Below are 22693 nucleotides of genomic sequence, written 5' to 3' on the forward strand. Positions count from 1 at the left end.
ATTACAATTGTATCAATCATCGATGTACATTTCTTATTTGTAACTAACAAGAGACTTTAAAAAAAAAAAAAAAATCCATCAAGAACAACAGTAATACGGTAATTGGAGATGAGTTTTAAAACGTATATTTATGGATGTGATACTTCCTTTGTAAAATATGAAAATAATATAGAGATTATGGTGATTAGACATAATTTATTAAATCAAAAATAAGTAATAATGTTTTTTCCCATCAGTGTTGATTCTTTTGTGATGTTTTACGCAGAATGCAGTTGTCAAGTTCTCTCCAAAATGTGCTAAACTAAATGGGCAACCATGAAACAAAATTAGTTTCACTTAGTTCAAAATGAATTATAAAGATTTTTATATTAAAAAAAAATGAAGTATAATAATTATAAAATATTAATTATTATTTACAGAAAAAGGTACTTTTGTTTTTGATGACAATGATTCTTGACATATGATATATGTTATGTAGAATTTTTTTTAAAAAATGCACTGTTTTTAATGTGACGTCACATAGAAAATATGATACTTGAGATATTTATCTATTAAAAAATTTGACCTCGCGTGAAGTAAATTATGTAGAAACATTTTCAAAAGTGAAACTTTTACCAACAGGGAATAAACTTAAATCTCAGCAGGATTTTTGGTGACTTGGCTCGTGTCCATTAGTTGAGCGTCAACCTGTTTTGGTTTGTCCGCAGCAAAGCATGCTGGACCACGGCACGAGCGGTGCTACGCCCAAAATGGCGGCACGATTGAAAACTTTTCACTGTTTTGATCAAGTTTGCGCTCCCTACAGACACTACACGGGCCTTCTTTAAGTTCACACTCCGTAAATACATAAACCGGCGCTTCGTTCCTCACACTTGATAACAAAGTAGACCGCTGTAACGATGGCTATTTGCTATCAGCTCGAAGCCGGGCATCGCTGTACCAAAGCTAGGCTAAGCTAAATGCTGTCAGATGAGTGTCTGGCAAAAGAGTTTCGTCTGGATATCTGAGGTGAGCCGTGAGTCCGGTGCCAATCTGAGCTGTAGCCATGGAGGACGATGTGAAAAAAGTAAAGAAGGTAAGTTGGACATTTTGACACTTTTGCAACAAGTTTTCGAGATGCTAACTCGCATTAGCATTGGTGTATACTGCATTAACTTCAGCTAGCTGGATAAGAAAAATACACTGTAAATAACTCGAGGTACACAGGGAAAAGCATTAATGTGAGTGTAGTGGTTAGCATGTCCCATTCACAGGAGGAAGGTCCTGTGTTTAAACCCCAGGGTGGACACTTTGGTCTTTTCTGTGTGGAGTTTTCATGTTCTCCCCATACTGTCTTGGGTTTTCTTAGGTTGAGTTTGGACAGCCTCAAAAATGAGATGAAACATCTCAAGGAATAGTGCAGCAGAAAAGCTTTAAAAAATGGGACAAAATAAAGTTTGTGAGCAGTACAAGTAGGATCAGATTCAGAATATTCTCAGTGGTTCCCAAACAGGGGGACAGCAGCACATTGCAGGGGGGTACTCGGAAAGATTTAATTAATTTTAAAATAATCTGGAAAAGTTCCTTTTTTTTTTTTTTTTTTTTTTTTTTTTTTTTTTGATTTTTTACAAAATCACCACAAACTGAGAATACTTTTGCTCAATAAAATAACCTAGTTTATTTTCTTTTTTATGATTATTTTATGTTGTAGAGGCCATTTTACCACACTTTAAAAAAAAATAGGACACAATTCTTAGCTCTATTTTACAAAGGAGATTATATACTTACTATTGAAGTAAGCACATTAAAGTTGCATGATATTTATATATATTAAAAACAGTTGAAATTCCACTTTAAATGACACTCATTGTTTGGATTTTATAGATTAATCCTTAGGGAGGCAATGTTGGAGAGACAGTTAGGGGTTTAGGAGAGCCCACTGTTACAAAAATGAAAAAGCATATGAAATGTACCACTGTTCTAAGGTATCTTTATGGCCTTTATTAATACAATTAACTAGGTTCCTAAGAATTAATGATAACAATATTTATACATACAGTGATACACCATTTTTTTAAAAATGTATTGTTTATACATACTGTATGATACAGTATAATCAATTACCACAGCTGTATGATCACACTCTAGCACACATACACACATGGCCAAGGACATTCAGACCATGTATTACGATTTTTGCATGAAGGATTCAGGTCGAGGAGAACCTGGAAAAGTGCAGGTGAGTGTCAGTCATGATCAAATATTCTGATCCTGTGATGATGTGTGACGATAAAAAACATACTCATAGTTTAGATTTTTATACTTCCATCTTTACTTCCACACCAACACTGTAAATATTTTTTCGGCTATTGATAATAGTCAAAATTTCAAGTGGGATATTTAAGTAAATATTCCTTCTGAAACCGTATTATTAAAACATAACATTCATTTACTTTAGTACATTACACTTCTTTGTATTAAATGTCTTATTAATAATATAGGTGAATGTTGAGATGGTTTCCTCTTGTAGTTCTGCTTTGATCCACTTGGTGCTGATAGTGATTTATTTTTGGCTTTTTTGAAAAACATTGTAATTGCATGAAAAGCTTCTTTAACTTTATTTTGAGATTTTATTTGAACTTGTTAATAATTTAAAAATAAAAAAATAAACAGTTTGTGGGATTAGGATTAAAAGTACTTCACTAATTGTAATTTTGGTTAATTTACTGCTTTTTAAATAATAAAACAGCTGGATTTATTTATTTATTTACCGTCTTTTCCCGTTCTTGACTGTATGAATCCTTTAAATCCACCTGATGATCATCAGTGCACAGAGAAGTTCCTCACAAGCTACTCCATCATGTGGCTTTTGCTGTGGTGGTTTTTGTCTAACTTTTCATCAATAAAAGCTGTAAAATTTTGATGCCGTTACAAAGTACTGCTGTTTTTGTCATTGGCTTAGTTTGTTCACACTATATTATGCAGGTTTGTTAATCAAAATGAACAGAAGTCAAGATAGAAGCTCAAGAAAAAGTAGAAATACTGAATTGTCATCATATGTGTGAGCATAGAGGTTACATCAGGTATTTCTGTAGGCGCTCTAACTTAGCCATGACAGATGTGTCATCACAGGAAGTTGTGGCTGCTCCATTTCCTGTTCTTGTGCTTGACTACAAAGTCAGAAACCAAGTTGTTGTTGTTCTTCTTCTTGGTGCAAAGTCACAGGCCTCACATATTAAAGGTTGTATATTCGATCCGGGCTGCGTCATTTATCGCTTGCCAGCTGCCATCGTGCGTGTGTGTGTTATCTGAGGCAACAACAGGTGACTTGTGCAGCTGGTGTTGTTGCATCCGAGAGCAGCCTGTGAATTCAGTCAATTTGATGGAGAGCGAGGTATGTGTTTGAAATTTCTTGTTGGCTTTTTTTTTTGCCAAAAGTGTCACAAGATTCTCTTAAAATAACAATTTTTTACTTGTTAATCAGGGAAAGTTAATTGAGTAGTAGTTTGTTATGAAGGAAGAAAAACTTTTTTAAAAATTGGTTGTCAATAGAAGATAGTAGGATGACATTTGAGTCAAACGGTTTGTGTAATACTGCTGAGTGTTACTTTAGTTTCTCAGTAATAACATCTGCAGAAATGACGGATGCCATTTAGTTTTCTTTACACAACAAACATATTGTTGCTCTGTGTACATGTCCAGGCTACTTGCTTTAATTGCGTGATGGACATCGTGTCGTCCTAATGATCATTTCTTCACTTTGTGTTGATCCAATAGCCGGGTATCGTGTCCCCGTTTAAGCGAGTCTTCTTGAAAGGAGAGAAGGGACGGGACAAAAAGGCTCAGGAGAAGTCCACAGAGCGCAGGGCCCTCCACACGTTCTCGCTCTCTCAGCCTGATCACCGCATCGACCCTGACATCCTGCTCAACGACTACATAGAAAAGGAAGTTAAAGTGAGTGCATTGGTAAAACGAACCCAACAATTCAAACCACTTCTGTAAACAATGCTTTAATCTTCTCATTTGTTGATCAATCAAATTTAGGTTTTTGTCCCATTTGGCAGAACTTAAATTGACTTGTTGCATTTGTATATTTTCTATTTGACTGAATTTGTTCTTTCCATTGTGTTTTTCATCATTAGTGTTGTGTTTTCTTTGCAGTATCTGGGACAGCTGACGTCCGTTCCAGGATACTTGAACCCCTCGAGTAGAACAGAAGTCCTACAGCTCATTGACAATGCAAGGGTAGGCATCTGTAATGTCATCCTTTTGTTAGCTTATTATAGCTTGTATATTTTTTATTTATAAGTGTAGAAATGAGGTCACTAAATACTATTAAGGGTGTAAGAAAAAATCAATTTAGCGATATATCGCAATATTTCACAGAGCAATTATTGCACTGATCCAAAAAATGTCCAAATCGATTTTTGCGCTAATCAGAATCAGAAGACTTTATTTATCACCCAGGGGCAATTCAGTTTGCAGTAGCGGGTTGGGTTGCAGCAAGGGACAGAACATTACACACACATTCACATTTCATCTTGTCAGTCAGTCACTGTGCAGGAGAAAAAGAACAGAGCCATGAAGTTGCTACAGCAGTTACGACATTGCGATAAAGTGCAATAGTGGCAATAAATTAAAAAAAAAAATAGATGCAACCCTAAAAAACAGTACATGAGACTCATCTCATTTGGCGCTCTCGCTAGTGTTTAAAAGCTTGATGGCAGCAGGAATAAAATAGCTTGCATATCTATTTGTCTTCCTGCTGGGAGCGAGATAGCGCCTCCCAGAGGGCATCAGGGTGAATCTTTCCTTAAGAGCACATTGTGGATGGCCAATGATGTTCTTTGCATTTTGGGGCACCTGCCTGCTCCATAGAGAGTGCAAATCAGGAGTTGGCACACACATGATCCTGGCACAAGTTTTTACAATGTTGGGCATGCTATTTTTGTCTCTTTCTGACAATCCATAAAACCAACACATGAATGAAAAGGTTAAAAAAAAAAAAAAAAAAAAAAGGTTAAACATATGCATAGCACGTAAACGCCCGGTCACTAAGTGTTAGTGAAACACATCTGACCTTGTTAAACTACCTCACTCCGCTTTAGGTAAACTTTTTTGAAAAATATAATTTGACAGTTTGATAATCATATTGGTACTTGAATTACCGTTAGTTACCATTTACTTGTTCTCACAAGTTAAAAAATAAGTAAATAAATTTTATTTTATACCATTTTGTACTTGTAAAAGTGAAAATTGTAATTATAGATATTGCGATGTATATCGTATTGTTTAGTATTAAGGGTGCAACGATTAGTCGACATTGTCGACAAAAATTGATGACAGAATTAGTCACCGACAAATGTAATAGTCAAACAATTGTTGGTTATGTCATCACCCGTCTTTTGCAAGCTGTGGACGGAGCTGAATATAGTTTTTCATGAGGAGTTGCTCATCTTACCTTCTATATATCTTTGCTCAGAGCTGTATGCACGTTGCGCCCTCACTTTATCCAAGAATGGCTCTAAAGACCTTGTTCCACATGCCAAAATTGCCTCCAAGTCTTTTGTCAACAACTTATTCTCTGGAGCACCGCGGTGCTGCAGGGCCCCCCTCCCGCCCCCAGCCTTCACACACACAGCCTGAAGTCGCCATGCAGCGTCACACCGCTACCAGCCCAGACACCCACCCAACAATGTATGCCAGTCTAACTTCCTTTGTCAGATCCACACAAAGTTCCCACAAACATGTTGACAGAGACGAACCTGCTGCAAGGATTATCAACTGGAAACTGGACTAAAGCTAACTAAGCTAAGCTAACCCACCGAAATACAGACTGGGCTAAGAGCTAAAGCTATTGACTTCATAAAAAAAGTTTATAATAAAGAGTAAAAAGACTATTTAAGTTATTTTTGCTTTTCATTTGTGTGTTTTAAAATAAAAATTAGTCGATTAAGCGATGACTAGTCGACTATTAAAAAAGTTGTTAGCTGCAGCCCTATTTAGTATCGTGATATATCGTTTTATTTATTTGTTCCTTTCATGAAAATGCAAACCAACATAGATTCCCCATTTACATCAAATAATATGATGTGGTTTTATCCTTTTATACATATCTTTAGAAGTCTCATCAGTTGGCAGGCCAGCTGACGTCGGAGCAGGATGCGGTCGTGAGCCTGTCGGCGTACAACATCAAGCTAGTTTGGCGTGATGGCGAGGACATCATCCTGAGAGTTCCCATTCATGATATCGCAGCCGTTTCCTACATTAGAGACGACTCGTTACATCTTGTCGTGATTAAAACTGGTAAGTAGATTTACGTAGAATATTAGCAGCAATTAATGGTGGTTGCAACACATATTTTTATCTTTGGATGAAACCAGTTTTAAAAGAATTAACCTTTGTCATATGTCATTTTCAGCTCAGGATTCAGGCGGTTCTCCTTGTCCAAGCTCATGTCCTGATCTGAATAAGTCCCAGACCCTGAGCTCATTGTCAGAGAGTGGAGCTGTTCTCGTGGAGGTCTGCTGCCTGCTTGTACTGGCTGTGGATAATAAGGTGATAAGCTTGTAAAGCTAAGAATAAGAAAGTATAAGGAGAGCTTAGAGCAGTCTTTTTCAACCTTGGGGTTGCCCAGAGTTTTTTTTTTTTTTTTTAAATTTTAGATTTTTAAATTATTATTATTATTATTATTATCAAATTCAAACAAGGTTGGGAACCACTCAGGGCTGCACAATTAATCAAATTTTAATTGTGATCATGATTTTGGTTGCCACGGTGACATTAATCTAATCGACGGCAATATTTACATCTAAAATAAGGACTCTGTACTCTGTAATATTGTATTTATTTTGTTAGCCTTTGGTACATTTTCAATTCTTGGGTTAAATTTTTTTGGTATAATTCATATTTACAGCTTCATTTTGCACTGTAAACTGTACATGTTTGTTAAAAGTAGTGTAATAAAAACTGTTTTTTTTCCCCAAACATGATAAATAATTGTGATTACAGTGTTGATCAAAAATAATCGCGATGATGATGATTTTGGCCATAATTATGCAGCCTTGGAACCCCTGGCTTAGAGCAAGGATTAAACGAATAAAAAAAAAAAAACAAGTTTAAAATGTTTCCATAAACTTTACACTCATGATTCTGCTTTATTTTTTGGGAGATGACAATAAATCATTTGATTGTGTTGTCTTTTTTCAGGCAGCAGCAGAGGAGTTGTGTCTCTTGCTCAGCCAAGTTTTCCAGATTGTTTACACAGAATCCACCATTGACTTTTTAGACCGAGCCATTTTTGATGGAGCAACTACGCCCACCAGGCATCTTTCTCTGTACAGCGGTAAGAAAAAAAAAATGGATTTATGATTATGTAGATGTTTAGGGAGACGTTAGACTCCTCTGTGGTCTTTTTTAATTGAAAAACCTCTCAGTTTTGTCGATCTTGCAGATGATTCCTCAAGCAAAGTGGACGTGAAAGAGGCCTTTGAAGCAGATGGCAGTGCTTTGTAAGTGGGGTTTAGTACGCCGCTAATCTTTTTCTGTTGCTTGTGCTGTGTTGTTAAATAGCAGCACTCTTTGTTAGTCCTTTCCAGGCCACGCTAGAGGCAGAAGGAAACTGTCCATCAGCTTCCACACCAGCATCTCCTCAGACGAAGGCCTTGAGTGAAGGAGAGCTCAGTACCACGGCTGCTGAGCTCCTGCAGGACTACATGACCACTGTATGATGATTTACTCTCATTCATGCAGCCTATAGAAACTAAAATTCAGATTTTGCAATTAATTTGTCTTTTGTTTTTTTAGCTGCGGACGAAGCTGTCATCACAGGAGATTCAGCAGTTTGCTACCCTGCTCCACGAATACAGGAACGGTTCATCCATTCATGAGTTTTGTATTAATCTACGACAGCTCTACGGGGACAGCAGGAAGTTCCTTCTACTTGGTAAAAACTGTTTTTCTACTCAAGTCACAAAATTTCATGTAGCTTTATTTCTATGCTGTCAAATGCAGACTTATTACTGCAATACAGTGGATTTGCTTGTGAAAATGCAAAATTACAAAATTATTATTAATTATTACTAGTGCCCTTTTTAAAAAGGTGAATTTTAGAATATTAGTTTTATTCTAAAAATTAAACGAGAGAAATTTTTGTGTTTTTAACTATTATTTTAGACATTTATCAACCTTTTATTATTCTAAAGCACCAAACTTTTTGTGTTGTGTCCCATCACAACAAAATTTCAACAGAATGGGTAAAAAACAAAACAAAAAAAATAACGTTTATTAAAACATTTAGAAATTGTGACTGTTCTTCTTTGAAACTCATAAAATGTAAAATCACATATTTTACAACAGTAATAATAAAGTTCTTTGAGTAAAAAAAAAAAGTGTTTATTAGGGGTGTCAAACGACTTCCATAATTAACTCATGATTAATCACATATTTTGTATCTGGTCTGATTGTACATTAAAATGATGTTTTTCAACTTTTTAATACTCTTTTAAATATAGGAGTGGACCAATATGCTTACATTATGCAAAAATATTTATTATTGCAACATTTAAAACTCAGCCCAACAGGAATCATCAAATGGGAACATTAACATGAATTCAAAATCGACAATGTAGTGTCCAGCTCAAGATTTGGAAAGAATGATTAAACATTCAGTTTTCAAAGAGCTTAAAATAAATAATTGTTCCTTCCGCATCACAGCAGAGACATTTTCAATTCGTCATCTAAACGTACCACCTCAAAGCAAAGAGCACAAAACATGATTGTGCCTAAATACCTCACATGGGTAGAAATAAAACACAAAATCATCCCTTACTACAAAGTAGGCTCAACATAGGTATGTGTTACAAAAAAAATTAAAACAAAGTAATTGTGCCATTAATGGCTCTCATATTGTATTCAACAAAGTCTATGTAATCCTGCCTGATCCTTTCCCATCCTATTCTTAACAAAATGAACAAAACCAAAGAGTTACTATATATGTGAGTTGTCCACATTACTTTGGTTTCTTAGCACTGTGCCAGTTGCTCAAACACACAAGCATGTTTGCATTTTCAGACGTCAGGGCAGCTCTCGTCTTCTGAACAACAAGCCCAGACAGTGAAAATAACCTCTTGCATGGTACAGATGTAGCAGGTGTTGCCAAGTACTTGCGTGCAAGTGCAAAGCTGAACTTTCCATCCAAAATCCCTTGCCAACCACACACAAGGCCTCCCGGATGTTCTTCTTTTTCGTGGTCTTTATCGGTGGTTGGCCTCCACCATTTGGGGCATTACTGCCTTTTACTGACACGGAGTGTGGGGAACAGCTCCAAGCTCAATCATTCTCCTGCAAGTTGGCCAACGTGGCGTACATTAATCGAGCATAAAAAAAATAGTGGCGTTAACGTGTTAATAACGCATCAATTTCGAAAGCCCTAGTTTTTACATTATTCATGTGCCATGTTCAGCAAGGCTGTCTTGACGTCACCCGCCCCCAGTTTGGGAACCACTGTTCAAAAGCAATTAATATTTGAGCCATAATTGCTACAAAACGCAGATGTATACAAAAACACTTGGCTGGCTGCACCAAATCAAAAAACCAAAACAAAAGCAAGCTTGTCTTTTGGCAGCAGTGAGAGTAAATTAAAAAAAAAACCATTCAAACATTAAAACCTGGTCATGTGACGACGTGAAGAGGAACAGGTGTGTCGTAATGTTTGAGGAACCTCCCTCAAATAATCAGGATTGAACATGTTTAGTGGAATGAAGCTGTCATCACTTCAACACACACAGCTTTGATGTGTTTTTTACTGCAGAAAATCGTATCCGCAGAGTACGATATTAGTTATAGTGTACTTAAAACCAGCAACTCTTGTGATGTTTGGGGTCTTCCTGAGAGTTTGATCCAATTTGGGCCACAGACTGAGTCAAATCAAGGTGATAAATGTTTCAGCTGTTCTCCACCTGTTTGGCCAGGTGGAGAACAGCTATCCTGATGTAAAAGCAGCCTTAGGCATTTTTGCTTTTTTGGACAAATGTGAACGTTCATGCCCCACTTTCCCTATTTCCCCCCCAAGTAATCCTGACAGATGAAATTAAACGAATCATCTGCATTAAAGAAACAAAAGTGTTGTTTCCAAAAAGTGTGCGTTTCACCTCCAGCTGCTCAATTCAGACCCCCCCAAGGCACGTTTTCTGAATCAGTAGAACCAGACCTGTCCACTGATACCAGGAATGGCCCAATCCCAGATCTGAATGTGAAGTTATTGTGTGTCAGAAAAAGGCAGTCAGTAATTTTTAGTCATTCAAACATTTGGCCGTGTCATTATATCAAAAATTATCGTTGGCTTCTCAATTTTCTATTGAAGTTAACTTTGTTTTATCATGCCACGAGGACTTTAAAAAGACGCCATGAAATTGAAAATGTTCTGTTTGTGGCGCCCCACCTGTTCCATTTCCCACCAGGTGGGTACGCCCCACACTGACCTGACCCAACACAGTAAAAATCACGTTCAGTCCAACAGTAATGAACCAATGCTACATTAACACCACAGTTCCTGAGTTTGAAGAACCTTTCCCTGCCCCTCCAGGACTGCGTCCCTTCATACCAGAGAAGGACAGCCAGCACTTTGAGAATTTCTTGGAGACCATCGGAGTGAAGGACGGCAGAGGAATCATCACCGACAGCTTCGGTCGGTATCGACGCACGGCAAGCTCCGCCTCCGACTCCACCACCAACGGCAACGGGGCCGCAGAAGGAAGCGGCGACAGTGCCGCCTCAGACGAGGGCCACGGCGCCTCGGAGGGGGACGAATGGGACAGAATGATCACCGACATCAGCAACGACATCGAAGCTCTGGGCTGTAGCATGGACCAGGAGGGCGTGGCTCCCTGACAGGAGGGACAAGGCAGAAGGCGAGGGGATCAGATGAAGGCGATTCCTTGGCACTAACCTAACATTAGGTTGATACATTTTCCTCTAATTGTCAAGAGGGCGTTTCCTATCTTTTCCTCACGCAACAAGAATCCAAAACGTTCAATCTTCAGTCAACATTTGCACTTAAACACGTTGTGTAGATGCCCTCAGTTATAGTAGTTGACTTGTTTTTTGATTTTTATGAAGCATCAGATTATTAATATTATTATTGTGCCTAATTATTGGCAGTATCTGCCACTTGACGTCAGCAACGTAGCATCAGCCTGTGAGAGTATTTGATTTAAAGCACGGTGTGTCAGAAGACAACCACGTGCCTTTTACTGGAGACTGAGGCCAAAGTGGTTTATGCTTTTTTTTTTATTATTATTATAGTGGTTCCCAAAGGGGAACAATTTCACACATCTGGTCCAACGTAACTAGCAAATAGCTGGGCTGCTCCCCACACTTTGGGAACCACTGCTGTGTAACAACCTTCCTCATGCACCATTAAAGCTTCCTGTAGTTGTCACTTGCGGTGTTGCTATGAAAGAGCAGGAGTGACTTTGCTTTGTGTGTTTTTCCTCTGTGTTTTGCGTATGGCTGTATTTCACACTATTATTGTTTATCAGTGTTTATTTGTTGCTTTATTTTGAATTTTTTTGCCTCATATTTTGCAAACTGACCAAGGAAATGCTGTTGAAGACAATCCTCATTGGTGAATGATGGGGACTGTAATGGACAAAGCCAGTCGACGGCTGATTTTTTTAGAAACTTTTTTTTTCAAGCAGGTCATTCTTTAACATCCCATTTCTTATCATTGTGCCTTTTACACTGCTGCCAACTGTCTGTCAGCCACAGATGGGCGATTACAAACTGTAACAACAGTTGTTCAAATTATGGTTATTAAATAACAGATCATTTATGCTGATTGTATGTTGAGATATTACAAGCACCATTAAAAATAACATGGTATTTTCATCCGTTTGCTGTATTTTTTTTTTTGTGGTCTTTGGAGTCTTCGGAGGTTTAATAGACAGACATGACATGAAGGCTTTCTGATGCGTATCATGTGCTCGGATGAACCTAAGCTGCCCTTCATTGAGACTTTCATCATTTCGGATGTCGTTGAGCAGCCTCGAAGTTGGGGATTAGGATTGCGAGTCGTAGCAACATGAAATTGGACCGACAGCTGGATCTCAGCACATTCCACTCACTTAAACCACTCAGCAGGCCATCGTACCTGCACACTGGGACGTTAATGCGAGTAAAGGCAGTCATCTCATGTATATATTAGAAGTCTGGAGCTCATGTCCTCACTCTAGAATTACACACAGGCTCAAATAACCAGATTGGATTGAAGCAAAAGGAGACGAGCAGATAAACTACATTTGGTCACTTTGTCTTCTTAAGTTTCATCTCTGCTTTTTCACACATTTGGAGAAACACCAAACCGTAAAATTCTAATCTTATTTTAGGCTGAACATTTACTCTTCTTGCCTCTAATTGCAGCAACTAGAGGGAAACTAAACTTGAAACAACAGTATGCTCTGAATAATTTCAAAAGAATGTGTATTTCCATTTGTGGGTTGGTTTTGTGGAACGATCTTGATTAAACGATTAAACCAAGTATGAATATAATCCTGTTACATTTTTTTTTTATTTTTTTTTTACAAAAGATGTATCTTTGAAAAGTACAGAAATGAAGTACAATGTCACAGATGTTGATGGTGCTTGTTCATTTCTAGTTTTTTGTTTCGATTGGAGAATATATTTGTTAATGTTTATTTTATTGAAATTGACTTATTTTTTGAGATTCTGTTGAGATTTGTTTATTCGTTTCCGTTTTTTGGGAATGTTTTTGTTTGTTCGAAATAAATAAATAAAAATATACCAATGTAGTGAAATTAAGTTTTAAAAAAAAAACACAAAAAAAGGTGAATTATTTGTGCTAAAACCTGCAGTCCTTTGGTGTCTCCATTGCTTTGAAGAAATCCAGTGAGTTTTAGCAGTTTGTTAGCATACTTCTGCTGTTTTCACTGAAAAAACAAAATGGTAATTACATTGAAGGTACTTTGTAACCTTCAATGTAACCTCATTCATTACTGATAGTGCTCTAGTTCCCGTTTATCAATTAGTTATTCAAAAGAGGTTTTATGCATGAATGTATTAAAATCAGGTTTGGCTAACGTATATAATCTATTGCCGTTATAATACCAAAAGTCTTGTGGTATGGAAAAATACCAGGACCACCTTAGTCACCACGCAGCTTGTTAGCAAATGTGTATAATACCCTCTCACAACGAAGTCATTTGGTTCTTTCTGCAGCAGTCGCCCCAAAGAAAGCCTGAAGTCATGCATGAAAAACTCAGGGTCAGCAAAATCATTCACGACAAACACTTAAAGTCCTCACAAAGGAGGACGGATGGAGACAAAAGGACCAACAAGTGAGCTCCACTGATAGTCACATGTTAAAAACTCATGACCTCAACACACAAAAACCCAAATCGGCTTGAAAGTAGTGAGCACAGATGGCGATACAGAAAATAATTTGTGACTTTCCATAATGGAGGAATGTTTAGATGTTAGGGAGAGATCTGCCAGCTTGTTTGTCTGTCATCAAATCTTCTGACAGATTTTTATTCAAGCCTGAACCTGATTTAAGCTACTGTGTGAATAGGCAAATGGCAGTTTTACCTGATCTGTTCCAACGGTACATCCGAGGCAGAAAAACTTGTTTCTTTCACCCATCGAATAAACAGTATGTATATTTAAATTAGCACACTTAAGGTTCTAGAACACAAAACTAGGCTGAGACAGCTTTGTGCCTCATGTCAGTGTAAAATGTTAAAGTTTTCCTTCAATTTACTTTGATTTCCCTACGTGTTTCGACTGTCAACTGCCAGTCTTCCTCAGAGGCATCTGCTGATTCCCTTTGATGTGTCCTTGACTTCTGCGTAGTAATTCCAGCAAGTTCATTTAGTCTTGTTTTTGAGTAATTTGTTGAGCTTTCATTTATTGACACCTTTTTTCAGGAAATTTACTTTAAACTACTGACATGTTTCGACTGTCAACTGCTAGTCTTCCTCGGAGGCATCTGCTGATTACTTTGATGTGTCTTTGACTTCCACGTAGTGATTCCAGCAAGTTAATTTAGTCTTCATTTTGAGTAATATGTTAAGGTTTCATTTATTCAGAAAACTTTTTTTTAAGGAATTTTACTTTGAGTTCCTGACACGTTTTGACTGTCAACTGCAAGTCTTCCGCAGACACATCTGCTGATCGCTTTGATGTGTCCTTGACTTCCACATAGTAATTCCAGCAAGTTCATTTAGTCTTCTTTTTGAATAATTTGTTAAGGTTTCATTTATTAAGACAGTTTTTCAGGAAATTTACTTTAAACTACTGACATGTTTCGGCTGTCAACCGCCAGTCCCTCTCAGAGGCATCTGCTGATTGTTTTGATGTGTCCTTGACTTCCGCATAGTGATTCCAGCAAGTTCATGTAGTCTTCATTTTGAATATATGTTAAGGTTTCATTTATTAAGACAACTTTTTTTTAGGAATTTTACTTTGATCTCCTGACACGTTTCGATTGTCATCTGCCAGTCTTCCTCATGTTGATGATTTTATTTGATTTTACTGATGATTTTAATTGTTGTTATTGATTTTAAGCTGTTGAATGTTTTCTGTTGCACTTTTTGATCATGTAAAGCACATTGAGTTGCCTTGTGTATGAAATGTGCTACACAAATACATTTGCCTTGCCTCAGAGGCATCTGCTGATTGCTTTGATGTGTCCTTATGACGCTGGTGTAAACGCTGGCTTTTGTATTGTGAATAGAATGAGTATAAGGAAGATTTTAATGTTTATCCATGAAACTCACCCTTGTTACTGTTAGACACAGAATATATTAGTGGTTCCGAACCTTTTTTTGAGTCTTGACCCCATTTTTATATCGCAAATATCTCACGGATCCAGAGACATTTATTCTCTAATTTTATACTGGATTTTATTTGAACTAGATTTATTTATTTACGAAAGTGAAAGCTTAGAATATTTTTGTTTGAGATTGTGTGTGGTAAAGAATCATTAAATAGTAATAATTATCAATAATTAAAAAAAAGGCAAAAGATAATTTTTTTTTTTACCAATTACTAGACATTTCAGGTGACCCCATTTAAATTTTTGGCGACCCCACATGGGGTCATGAGCCCAAGGTTAAAAAACAGTGGATTATTAGTGTCCTAAATAATAATAATAATAATAATAATAATGGCTATGATTTATATAGCGCTTTTTTCGAGGAGACTCAAAGAACTACAGAAACCATTATTCATTTACACCAGTCACTCACATCAGTCATACCAGTGGTGGTCAGCTACAATGTAGCCACATATGCCCTAGCTTAGACTAACAGAAGCGTGGCTGCCACTTTGCAGCCCCTCTGATCTGACCACCATCATTCATGCACAATTTATATGAGGCAATGTGGGTAAAGTGTCTTGCCCAAGGACACAAAGACAATGACTTGGAGAGCGGGATTCGAACACCCAACCCTTTCGTTATTGGACCACCCACTCTATACCACTGAGCCACGGTCGCCCCTAAACAAAAGAAATACAAATTATAAGAATAAAAATCATAAAAAATGAACTTTATTGTTTATTTAATCACATGACTGTACTGTATATGAAATATACATCGAATCTAAATAAGAGCATATTCTGGTAAATCACACATTTTTAATTAAATACCAAATTTAAAATGAACTTAATCAAATATACAAAAAATTTTAAGAAAAAAAAGCATTAAAATATTAATATCTGACCTTAGAAATGTGACATTGCATATACGTATAGAAATATATAATCATGATCATCCAAAGTAAATTCACCCAGGCCTTTTATTAACTGGGCCTCAATCATCATTACTAGCAGAGGGAGAAACGGCGAGAGTTGATGTTCATTTTAGTGACACCAATGAGCCTGAGAGAGGCGGAGAGTCCGAGGCCGGGTGTGACGGGACATTCACACAGCAGGTCGGACAGCTCGTCTCTCTCCTCGAGGCCACAGGTGGCGTCGTTGAGCATTCTGCGATGAAGGTGGCACGCCTGCTCGATCTTCAGCTTGTTGATGTCGCTACGAAGTCGCATTAGCTGACACGCCAGCTGCTGGTCTTGGAAGCGCATTTCAATCTGCAAAGGAGTGAAAATGAACATTTGTTGTACCCCATAAACAAACATTAACTTTAAACCCTAACCTTAGAAACATTCTTATTGCCTAGTATGGCGTCATGACTTCATGTTGTGTTTATATTTGGCTTAATGGTCATTGAAAATGTGTGACTTATTTCATGATAATATATTACGATTTAAATAATAAGTTAAAGCTGATATCTGGAGTTTCTGAGAAATCTGTTTATGTACGATTCTTTTGAAATGCGAAAAACTAGTTTTTTACTATGGTCTATTGCCGGTGGTCATTCATATACATTAATGTATATTAGTCTCTCCTTCATCCTATAGACCCTTGTACAAATGGAAACGATCACCGAGTGCACCCAGCCAATAGGCGTCAACTTCCTGTTTTTGAGACTGTCAATCAAAGTGAATATGGAACTGTGCACAAAAACAAGGCCGCGCGTCACAACAGCAAACAGGTAAATATGATTTTGGCTCTTACCTGACCCATAGACCTATATCAATGTGACCTTGTAATGTTCCGCGATGTGCGTGCAAAAAAGTAGAGGTGTGGCTTCTGGTAGATTGGGAGAGGCAGTGGGAGGAAGTGAAACTGTTTAGGGCGGGACATCGAGACGTTTCTCAGAAACTCCGGAAAGCAGCTTTAAGGTTAAATTTATTCAGACAACTTTTTTCAGGAAGTTTCCTTTGATCTCCCGACACGTTTCAACTGCCAATTGTCTTCCTCAGAGGCATCTACTAATCTTTTAAGACTGACAGTTGGCAGTCGAAACATGTGAGGAGATCAAAGGAAACTTCTTGAAAAAAAGTTGTCTGAATAAATGAAAACCTTAACACATTATTTCAAAAAAGAATACAAAATGAACTTCCTGGAATTACTACTTTATGCTGTTGTTGGTTTTAAAATCAGGCCAAACTGAAGTGAATCTGAATTCTTACTGTGATTTTTTTGTGTTTCTTCGCCAAACAAGGACGACAGTGATTCCCTTAACTTTATTTTTGTTCTAGTTTGTTCCCAGTGTTCAGCCGAACTCGGTTCTTTCAGTGAAATGAACATCCCTTATTGTTTAACCACAACTTTCAATCCATGAAAACACCAGAAATGTGTTGAAAAGTCACTTTGACATATCTTTTGCTGGCAAATCACAGTAAAAAAACATTTTTTTTAGTGAATTTGTCTTAGGGACTCTACATCCCACAATGCAATGTGTGAAACCTATGGAAAATGTTAAACAGAATATGCCTGGTTGCGATCAAAATACATTTAAACCTTTTACATAATTTTTGGAGCAAATAATCTTGGATTTACTGCTCTGAGACCTACACGACGTCACATGTAACATATTTTTTTTTACTCTTTATGTCCAGCTGGAGTTCAGGGATCGTAGTCTTGTCTTTTGGCTGGTGTTTAAGGATGAGTTTCCCTCTCTCTGTGCCTCTCCGTGTACCCACTTCAAGCTCATAAATCATGCTTGAATGTGCAGAGTAATTGAGCAGAGTAAAAATGATTACCCTTTGCAGAAACTGTGACAAACCGATGGGACATGGAGAAAGAGAACGCTTCTGAGGGACATTTTTATCCTATACGTTGCTCTGTTATAAATGAAAACAAGCGATAATCTGAATCAAAGCATAAACAGGACTGAATCATAACAATCTAACCGCTGGAGCGGACATGGGCTCGTCTGGTTGCATTTACAGACCTTGTAGTCGCTGTTAGCTTACCAATTAGCGGGAAGAGATTCGTCGCCTTTATAAGTGCTGAGTAAGCCACTGGGAGTGAGGCCCAAGGCCAAGGCAGGCTGACTTGATAAAACAGTATCATGTTTTTCTGCAGTCAGTGCCTTCTCCTCGTCCTTCTCTCTCTGCTCTGTTTCAGGTGTCGTGAAGCTGATGATGACAATTCCTGATCTGTGCTTCACTGCTCAACTAGTCTGAGACACTTCTATCTCTCTATCCTGTTCTGTTGGTCCTTCTGTCCAGTCGACGCAGATGGCTGCCACCACTGAACCTGATTCTAACGGAGATTTCTTCCTGTTAAAAGGAAGTTGTTTCTTCCCACTGTCGCTAATTGCTTGTTCATGTGGTTCTTGTTGGGTTTTTTTCTTTCTTATTATGAATTTTATATTTTCATAAGTGCATTGAGATGACTTTATTGTAATTTGCGCTATACAAATAAAGTTGAATTGAACTGAAGTTCTCTCACCAGTTCTGATCTTAGCCACGTAAGAGCTTCGTCGATGCTTTTGAATCCCTTCACGCCACCTGAAGGCAGCTTACGTTTCACTTCATCTGATGCAGCCTCGACAGGGTTTGCTGGTTTTTTCTCACCCACCGCTTCAATTGATTTTTTAACAAATCTTGATTCTCTGAAGCCTTCTGCTTCCAATCGGGCTTTCCACTCCACAAAAGACGGCCTCCTAGTTTCCAATCGTAGTTTCTCTGTCAAAGCCTTCAAAGTCATCAGATCATCATCTGGAGGCAGTTCTTCACACTCGACATCCTCTGGATTAGAAACCCTGCTTACTAGAATCTGGAGATCTGAATGATCCATTCCTTATCAGCTTTTTAAAAAAAAAAAAAAATTTTCCTAAAAATGGTCACCAAATGAAATGAAATGTCCTTTGTTGTCCCAGCATCGGATTTCTCCACATTAGGGTGGATCACTGTGTGGGATCAGCGTTTGGTTCAAAGGTCATTGATCCTTGGAGCTGGAGAGAAGAAAGCACAGCGGTTACAAAGTGGAGAACTAAAAGCGTTTGATCTCACAATGAACAGCAGTGTCTCTTTTTTTATTATTTAATGGAAACTAATGGTTTCCATGGCGATGACAGTTGCTGTAAATCAATCAGCTACAGTATTTTCCACCTCCTGTGAAACACAAGGCGGAAACCTTTAGAACACTGTTGGGATATTTAACCCTCCTATAATCTTTGGGGTCAATTTGACCCCATTTAATGTTTATCATTTTTATAAAAAATAGCAGTTGCCTTTTTTTTTTTTTGCTTCATATTTCATTACTTTTCCTAATTTGATGGTTATAATAGATTGAGAATTATCATGATGTTATATTTTCAATGTGCTGAACACAAATTACACATATTGGTGTTCCTCCGGGGTCAATTTGACCCCAAGTCACATCATCACCACAACTAATAGGGTTCATACTCTTGTGGTTATGAATGTCAAGGGTAAAATGTAATATTTGAGGATAACAGGAGATAGATAACTACTCACCAGACATCAAGCAATTGTGTTTAACAACTATTTGATCGGTCAGCTTTTAAGTATGTTTTAATCACATGGACACTTTTACAAAATTCTTTGAATAATTTGGCGAACATTCATGTTTCTGGGCTATAAATCTATGCATATTGAAATCTCTGCTCAGAAAAGCAAAAAAGTTGTGTTTTAATCCTTCAAATAATCAAACCGATGTAATATTATATTGACTAGAGGTTGACCGATAATGATTAAGAAAGACAATTGAAACACTCATGATATAAATGTATATATTAAAAATTAAGTGAAATACACCAATAGAACTCAACATTTACTTTAAATATACCCAAACACATCCAAGTGAAACAAAACTCTTTATCCTATTAAGGATATAATAGGATAAGAATATTTGATCAGGCACTATTATATTATATCCTTATCTTATTATATCAGCTTTTTATTTGTAAGCCTATTGGCTTCAACCTCTCCCATGTACATACTATTATTATTATAACTTTTGTTGTTGTTGTTGTATATTCATACATCGGAATGGATGTTTTTTATGTTCTTTCTTTTTTCCTTTAATGCTACTCTAAAATGCCAAATAAAAAATATATATATTTTGGAAAAAAGTCCATATATCGGCCCCATATATCGGTCGACCTCTAATTTTCTTGAACAACTGATAAAAATCTGGCCATTAAAGTTGTATAATCCACAGGTATAGGTTGAGATGTGGTGGTGCTATTTTACTCATTTTAATGCAATTTGCGGTTTTTTTAACTACTCCGGAGCTTTCCACCTCTTTAGATCAGCTTTAAATGCCAAAACTCAGGTTTTATATCCAGAAATGTGTAAGATGTGCACACACACGACTTCACTCCCACTGGAGTGAGCAGATTTTTTTTTTTAGCTCTCAAAAAGTCTTAAATCACTTAGATTGTGGTTAGCACTGGTTTATCCCCTAATGGGCATAGCAGAGAGTTGGGCAAATCACTATCTAATGATAGACTTCTCTTTTACCATCTGCAAGCTTTAATAGTCCTCTTTACAAAGTAGAGACTTATGGATCATTATAGGAAATGAGAGAAGGAAAACTTTTTATTCCCACTGTAATGGAGCAGTTTAAATCAAGAATAGGAAGTACACGGTTGGATGAAGGCATATGAAATTATGCTGACATTAACACAAGTAATGATGTAACAATATGAAATCATTTGCAATACAAGTACCAAAAATATCAAAACCATGGGTATAAATAAAAAAAATCTGGTGTTTACCGACACCAAAAGCTGTGCTCAGCATTCGTACGTCCTTCTGGTGTCAGCCTGTGGTTGTAAATCTAATTTATTTGTGGTGTTGGTCGAGGAAATACCAAAAACTGCAGCGGCTGAGGAACTTAAGGGAAATTTGGCTCTTCTTTGTGGAACATGCAGTCATGTCTACATAAGAAAGACAACCGCAGAATGGTAGAACCAGCCCGCACTGAGTATATATAATATAATTTAGTACCATGTAAAATATGGCAATTCCACTGAATCAATCACTGCTGGGCACTTTCCATTTGAGGGTTTTCATTGTCAATGCTTGTACAGTATGTAATCCAAATGTAAATCTATAAATGTCTATACAAGGCTCAGATCCACAGGCAGTCCCTGTGGTTTAGAGGGTTATTCGTAGTCCAGGGTAACAAATGATTCATATAGAAAAATCTGACATGCAATCCCTCAGATTTCATGTTCAGGAAACAGGTCGATTTAAACACAAACACACACCAAGACAATCACACATAGTGGAAATCTGTTTTAAATGAAGGAAGATGGGATTGAAAAAATAGTAACAGTTTGGCTACTCGCAAAGATACAACTTTAAATGGTATTATATTATAGATCAAATATATATTTTATTATATTACAGTTTATTAGTTAAACTAACAATAATAATTCTGATTTTTTATCACAGTGGAAGCTACAAAAATGTGTTTGTCTGATCTGTGGGCCACATTATCAATATTCATGTCAGCATTTAGAATAATGATCAATATGAGCATTATTATAGGAAAAGACCAACGGTTTGTGTGTGTTATTGTCTATATTTATTTGTAGTTTTAACTTTTGTGTAGTAGTGTTGTCCTTTTGTGTAAATTGGTAGTTTTTTTTTTTTTTTCTTTTGGAGTAATTCTTGTGTATTTTTGGTATAGTTTTGTGTAGCTTGGTTGTTATTTTGTGTATTTTTGGTATTGTTTTGTGTAGTTTGGTTGTGTATTTTGTGTATGTATTTTTGCAGTTGTTTTGCTTAGTTTATTCCGTGTGTTTACTTTGGGGGACGCACAAATTTAGACCAAGGGCCGCATGTGGACCCCCGGACCATCAGTTGTCCATATCTGTACCATATATAATGTAACACACACACAAAAAAAAACCATGATTATTTTTCCAACTGCAGTTTTCTTTTTGTTTCTGACTAATTTATGTAAAAAAAAGTATTATATATATATATAGAAGTACAACTTGACAATATATAACAACTATTATTAAACAAAAATATTATTAATGTAATTATTATTATTTTATTATAATGTATATATTAATTTATTGTAATGCATTAATTAAATGAAAAGTAATAATTAAATGAGTCATTTGGTGACATTAAGGAAGTAAAATCATTACAAATAAGTTGAGTAGATAAAAAATATACATTATCGAGCATTACTATCTATAAAATAATAAAATATCCCTAAAAGTCGGAAGATTGTTACCACTAGAAACACACACAACACACACACTGAAATAACTTATTCTCACAGAAAAAACATTATTTTGAAAAGTTATTAGAAGTATTTTCCACGGGAAGGAACTCCGTCAAGAAATACACGTTTTTCCGTTTTATTTATTTATTTATTTCTAAAATGAGTCTATCTCTAAACTCTTTCAAAAGCTGCACATGTCTCTTACCTGGTGGGAGAACCTCGCGACGACATCCCAGTCCTCCATCCCCACAGCTCCCATTAAAAAAAAAACACAGTCACTCAGAGACGATCGTGCCCGCCCTAGTTTTTCCGGCGGAGAGCTACCGGAGTAGGGCGGTGATGTGTCGCTCCAGGTTCACGTTGCTTAGAAACGCCCTGCGACTCATCACCTCTTCCGACAAATATTATTTCAACAACAGCGCCACACAGCGGCACCAGCGTGTAAAAAACAACAACTTTTATTTGTCCTAAAAACAACAATGAACTACATATTTGTACAAAATAACAATAAAAATACACACTTGTTGCTTAAATATGGTTCAACTAAAACATTTTAAAAAGAGTTTTAAGGAGAATACTGATTTAATAATTATTTTTTTTATATTAAATTAAATTAAACTAACAATATATA

General features: G+C 36.8%; 2 protein-coding genes across 3 annotated transcripts; one reads left to right on the top strand and one right to left on the bottom strand.

Moving 5' to 3' along the window:
* Nucleotides 1-727: 727 nt before the first annotated feature.
* Nucleotides 728-11868, top strand: ccm2 (CCM2 scaffold protein). Of its 2 annotated transcripts, none has more exons than XM_028440248.1 (10): nt 728-1075; nt 3757-3933; nt 4141-4224; nt 6102-6285; nt 6401-6537; nt 7189-7324; nt 7433-7490; nt 7568-7703; nt 7786-7924; nt 10565-11868. In XM_028440248.1, the coding sequence occupies exons 1-10, from the start codon at nt 1046-1048 to the stop codon at nt 10867-10869; spliced, it is 1386 nt and encodes a 461-aa protein (XP_028296049.1). In that variant the 5' UTR covers nt 728-1045; the 3' UTR covers nt 10870-11868. The 2 variants fall into 2 exon arrangements, with proteins under 2 accessions (XP_028296049.1, XP_028296050.1); XM_028440249.1 differs by lacking the exon at nt 728-1075 and adding an exon at nt 3166-3373.
* A 3660-nt stretch (nt 11869-15528) lies between these two features.
* fam167ab (family with sequence similarity 167 member Ab) lies at nt 15529-22382 on the bottom strand. Its single transcript, XM_028439318.1, has 3 exons — nt 22268-22382; nt 18298-18802; nt 15529-16085 (listed from the first exon to the last, which is right to left on the bottom strand). The coding sequence occupies exons 2-3, from the start codon at nt 18643-18645 to the stop codon at nt 15822-15824; spliced, it is 612 nt and encodes a 203-aa protein (XP_028295119.1). The 5' UTR covers nt 18646-18802; nt 22268-22382; the 3' UTR covers nt 15529-15821.
* Between the last annotated feature and the right edge of the window lie 311 nt (nt 22383-22693).

The sequence above is a fragment of the Gouania willdenowi genome, chromosome 24, assembly GCF_900634775.1.
Source record: "Gouania willdenowi chromosome 24, fGouWil2.1, whole genome shotgun sequence".
Lineage (NCBI taxonomy): Eukaryota > Metazoa > Chordata > Actinopteri > Blenniiformes > Gobiesocidae > Gouania > Gouania willdenowi.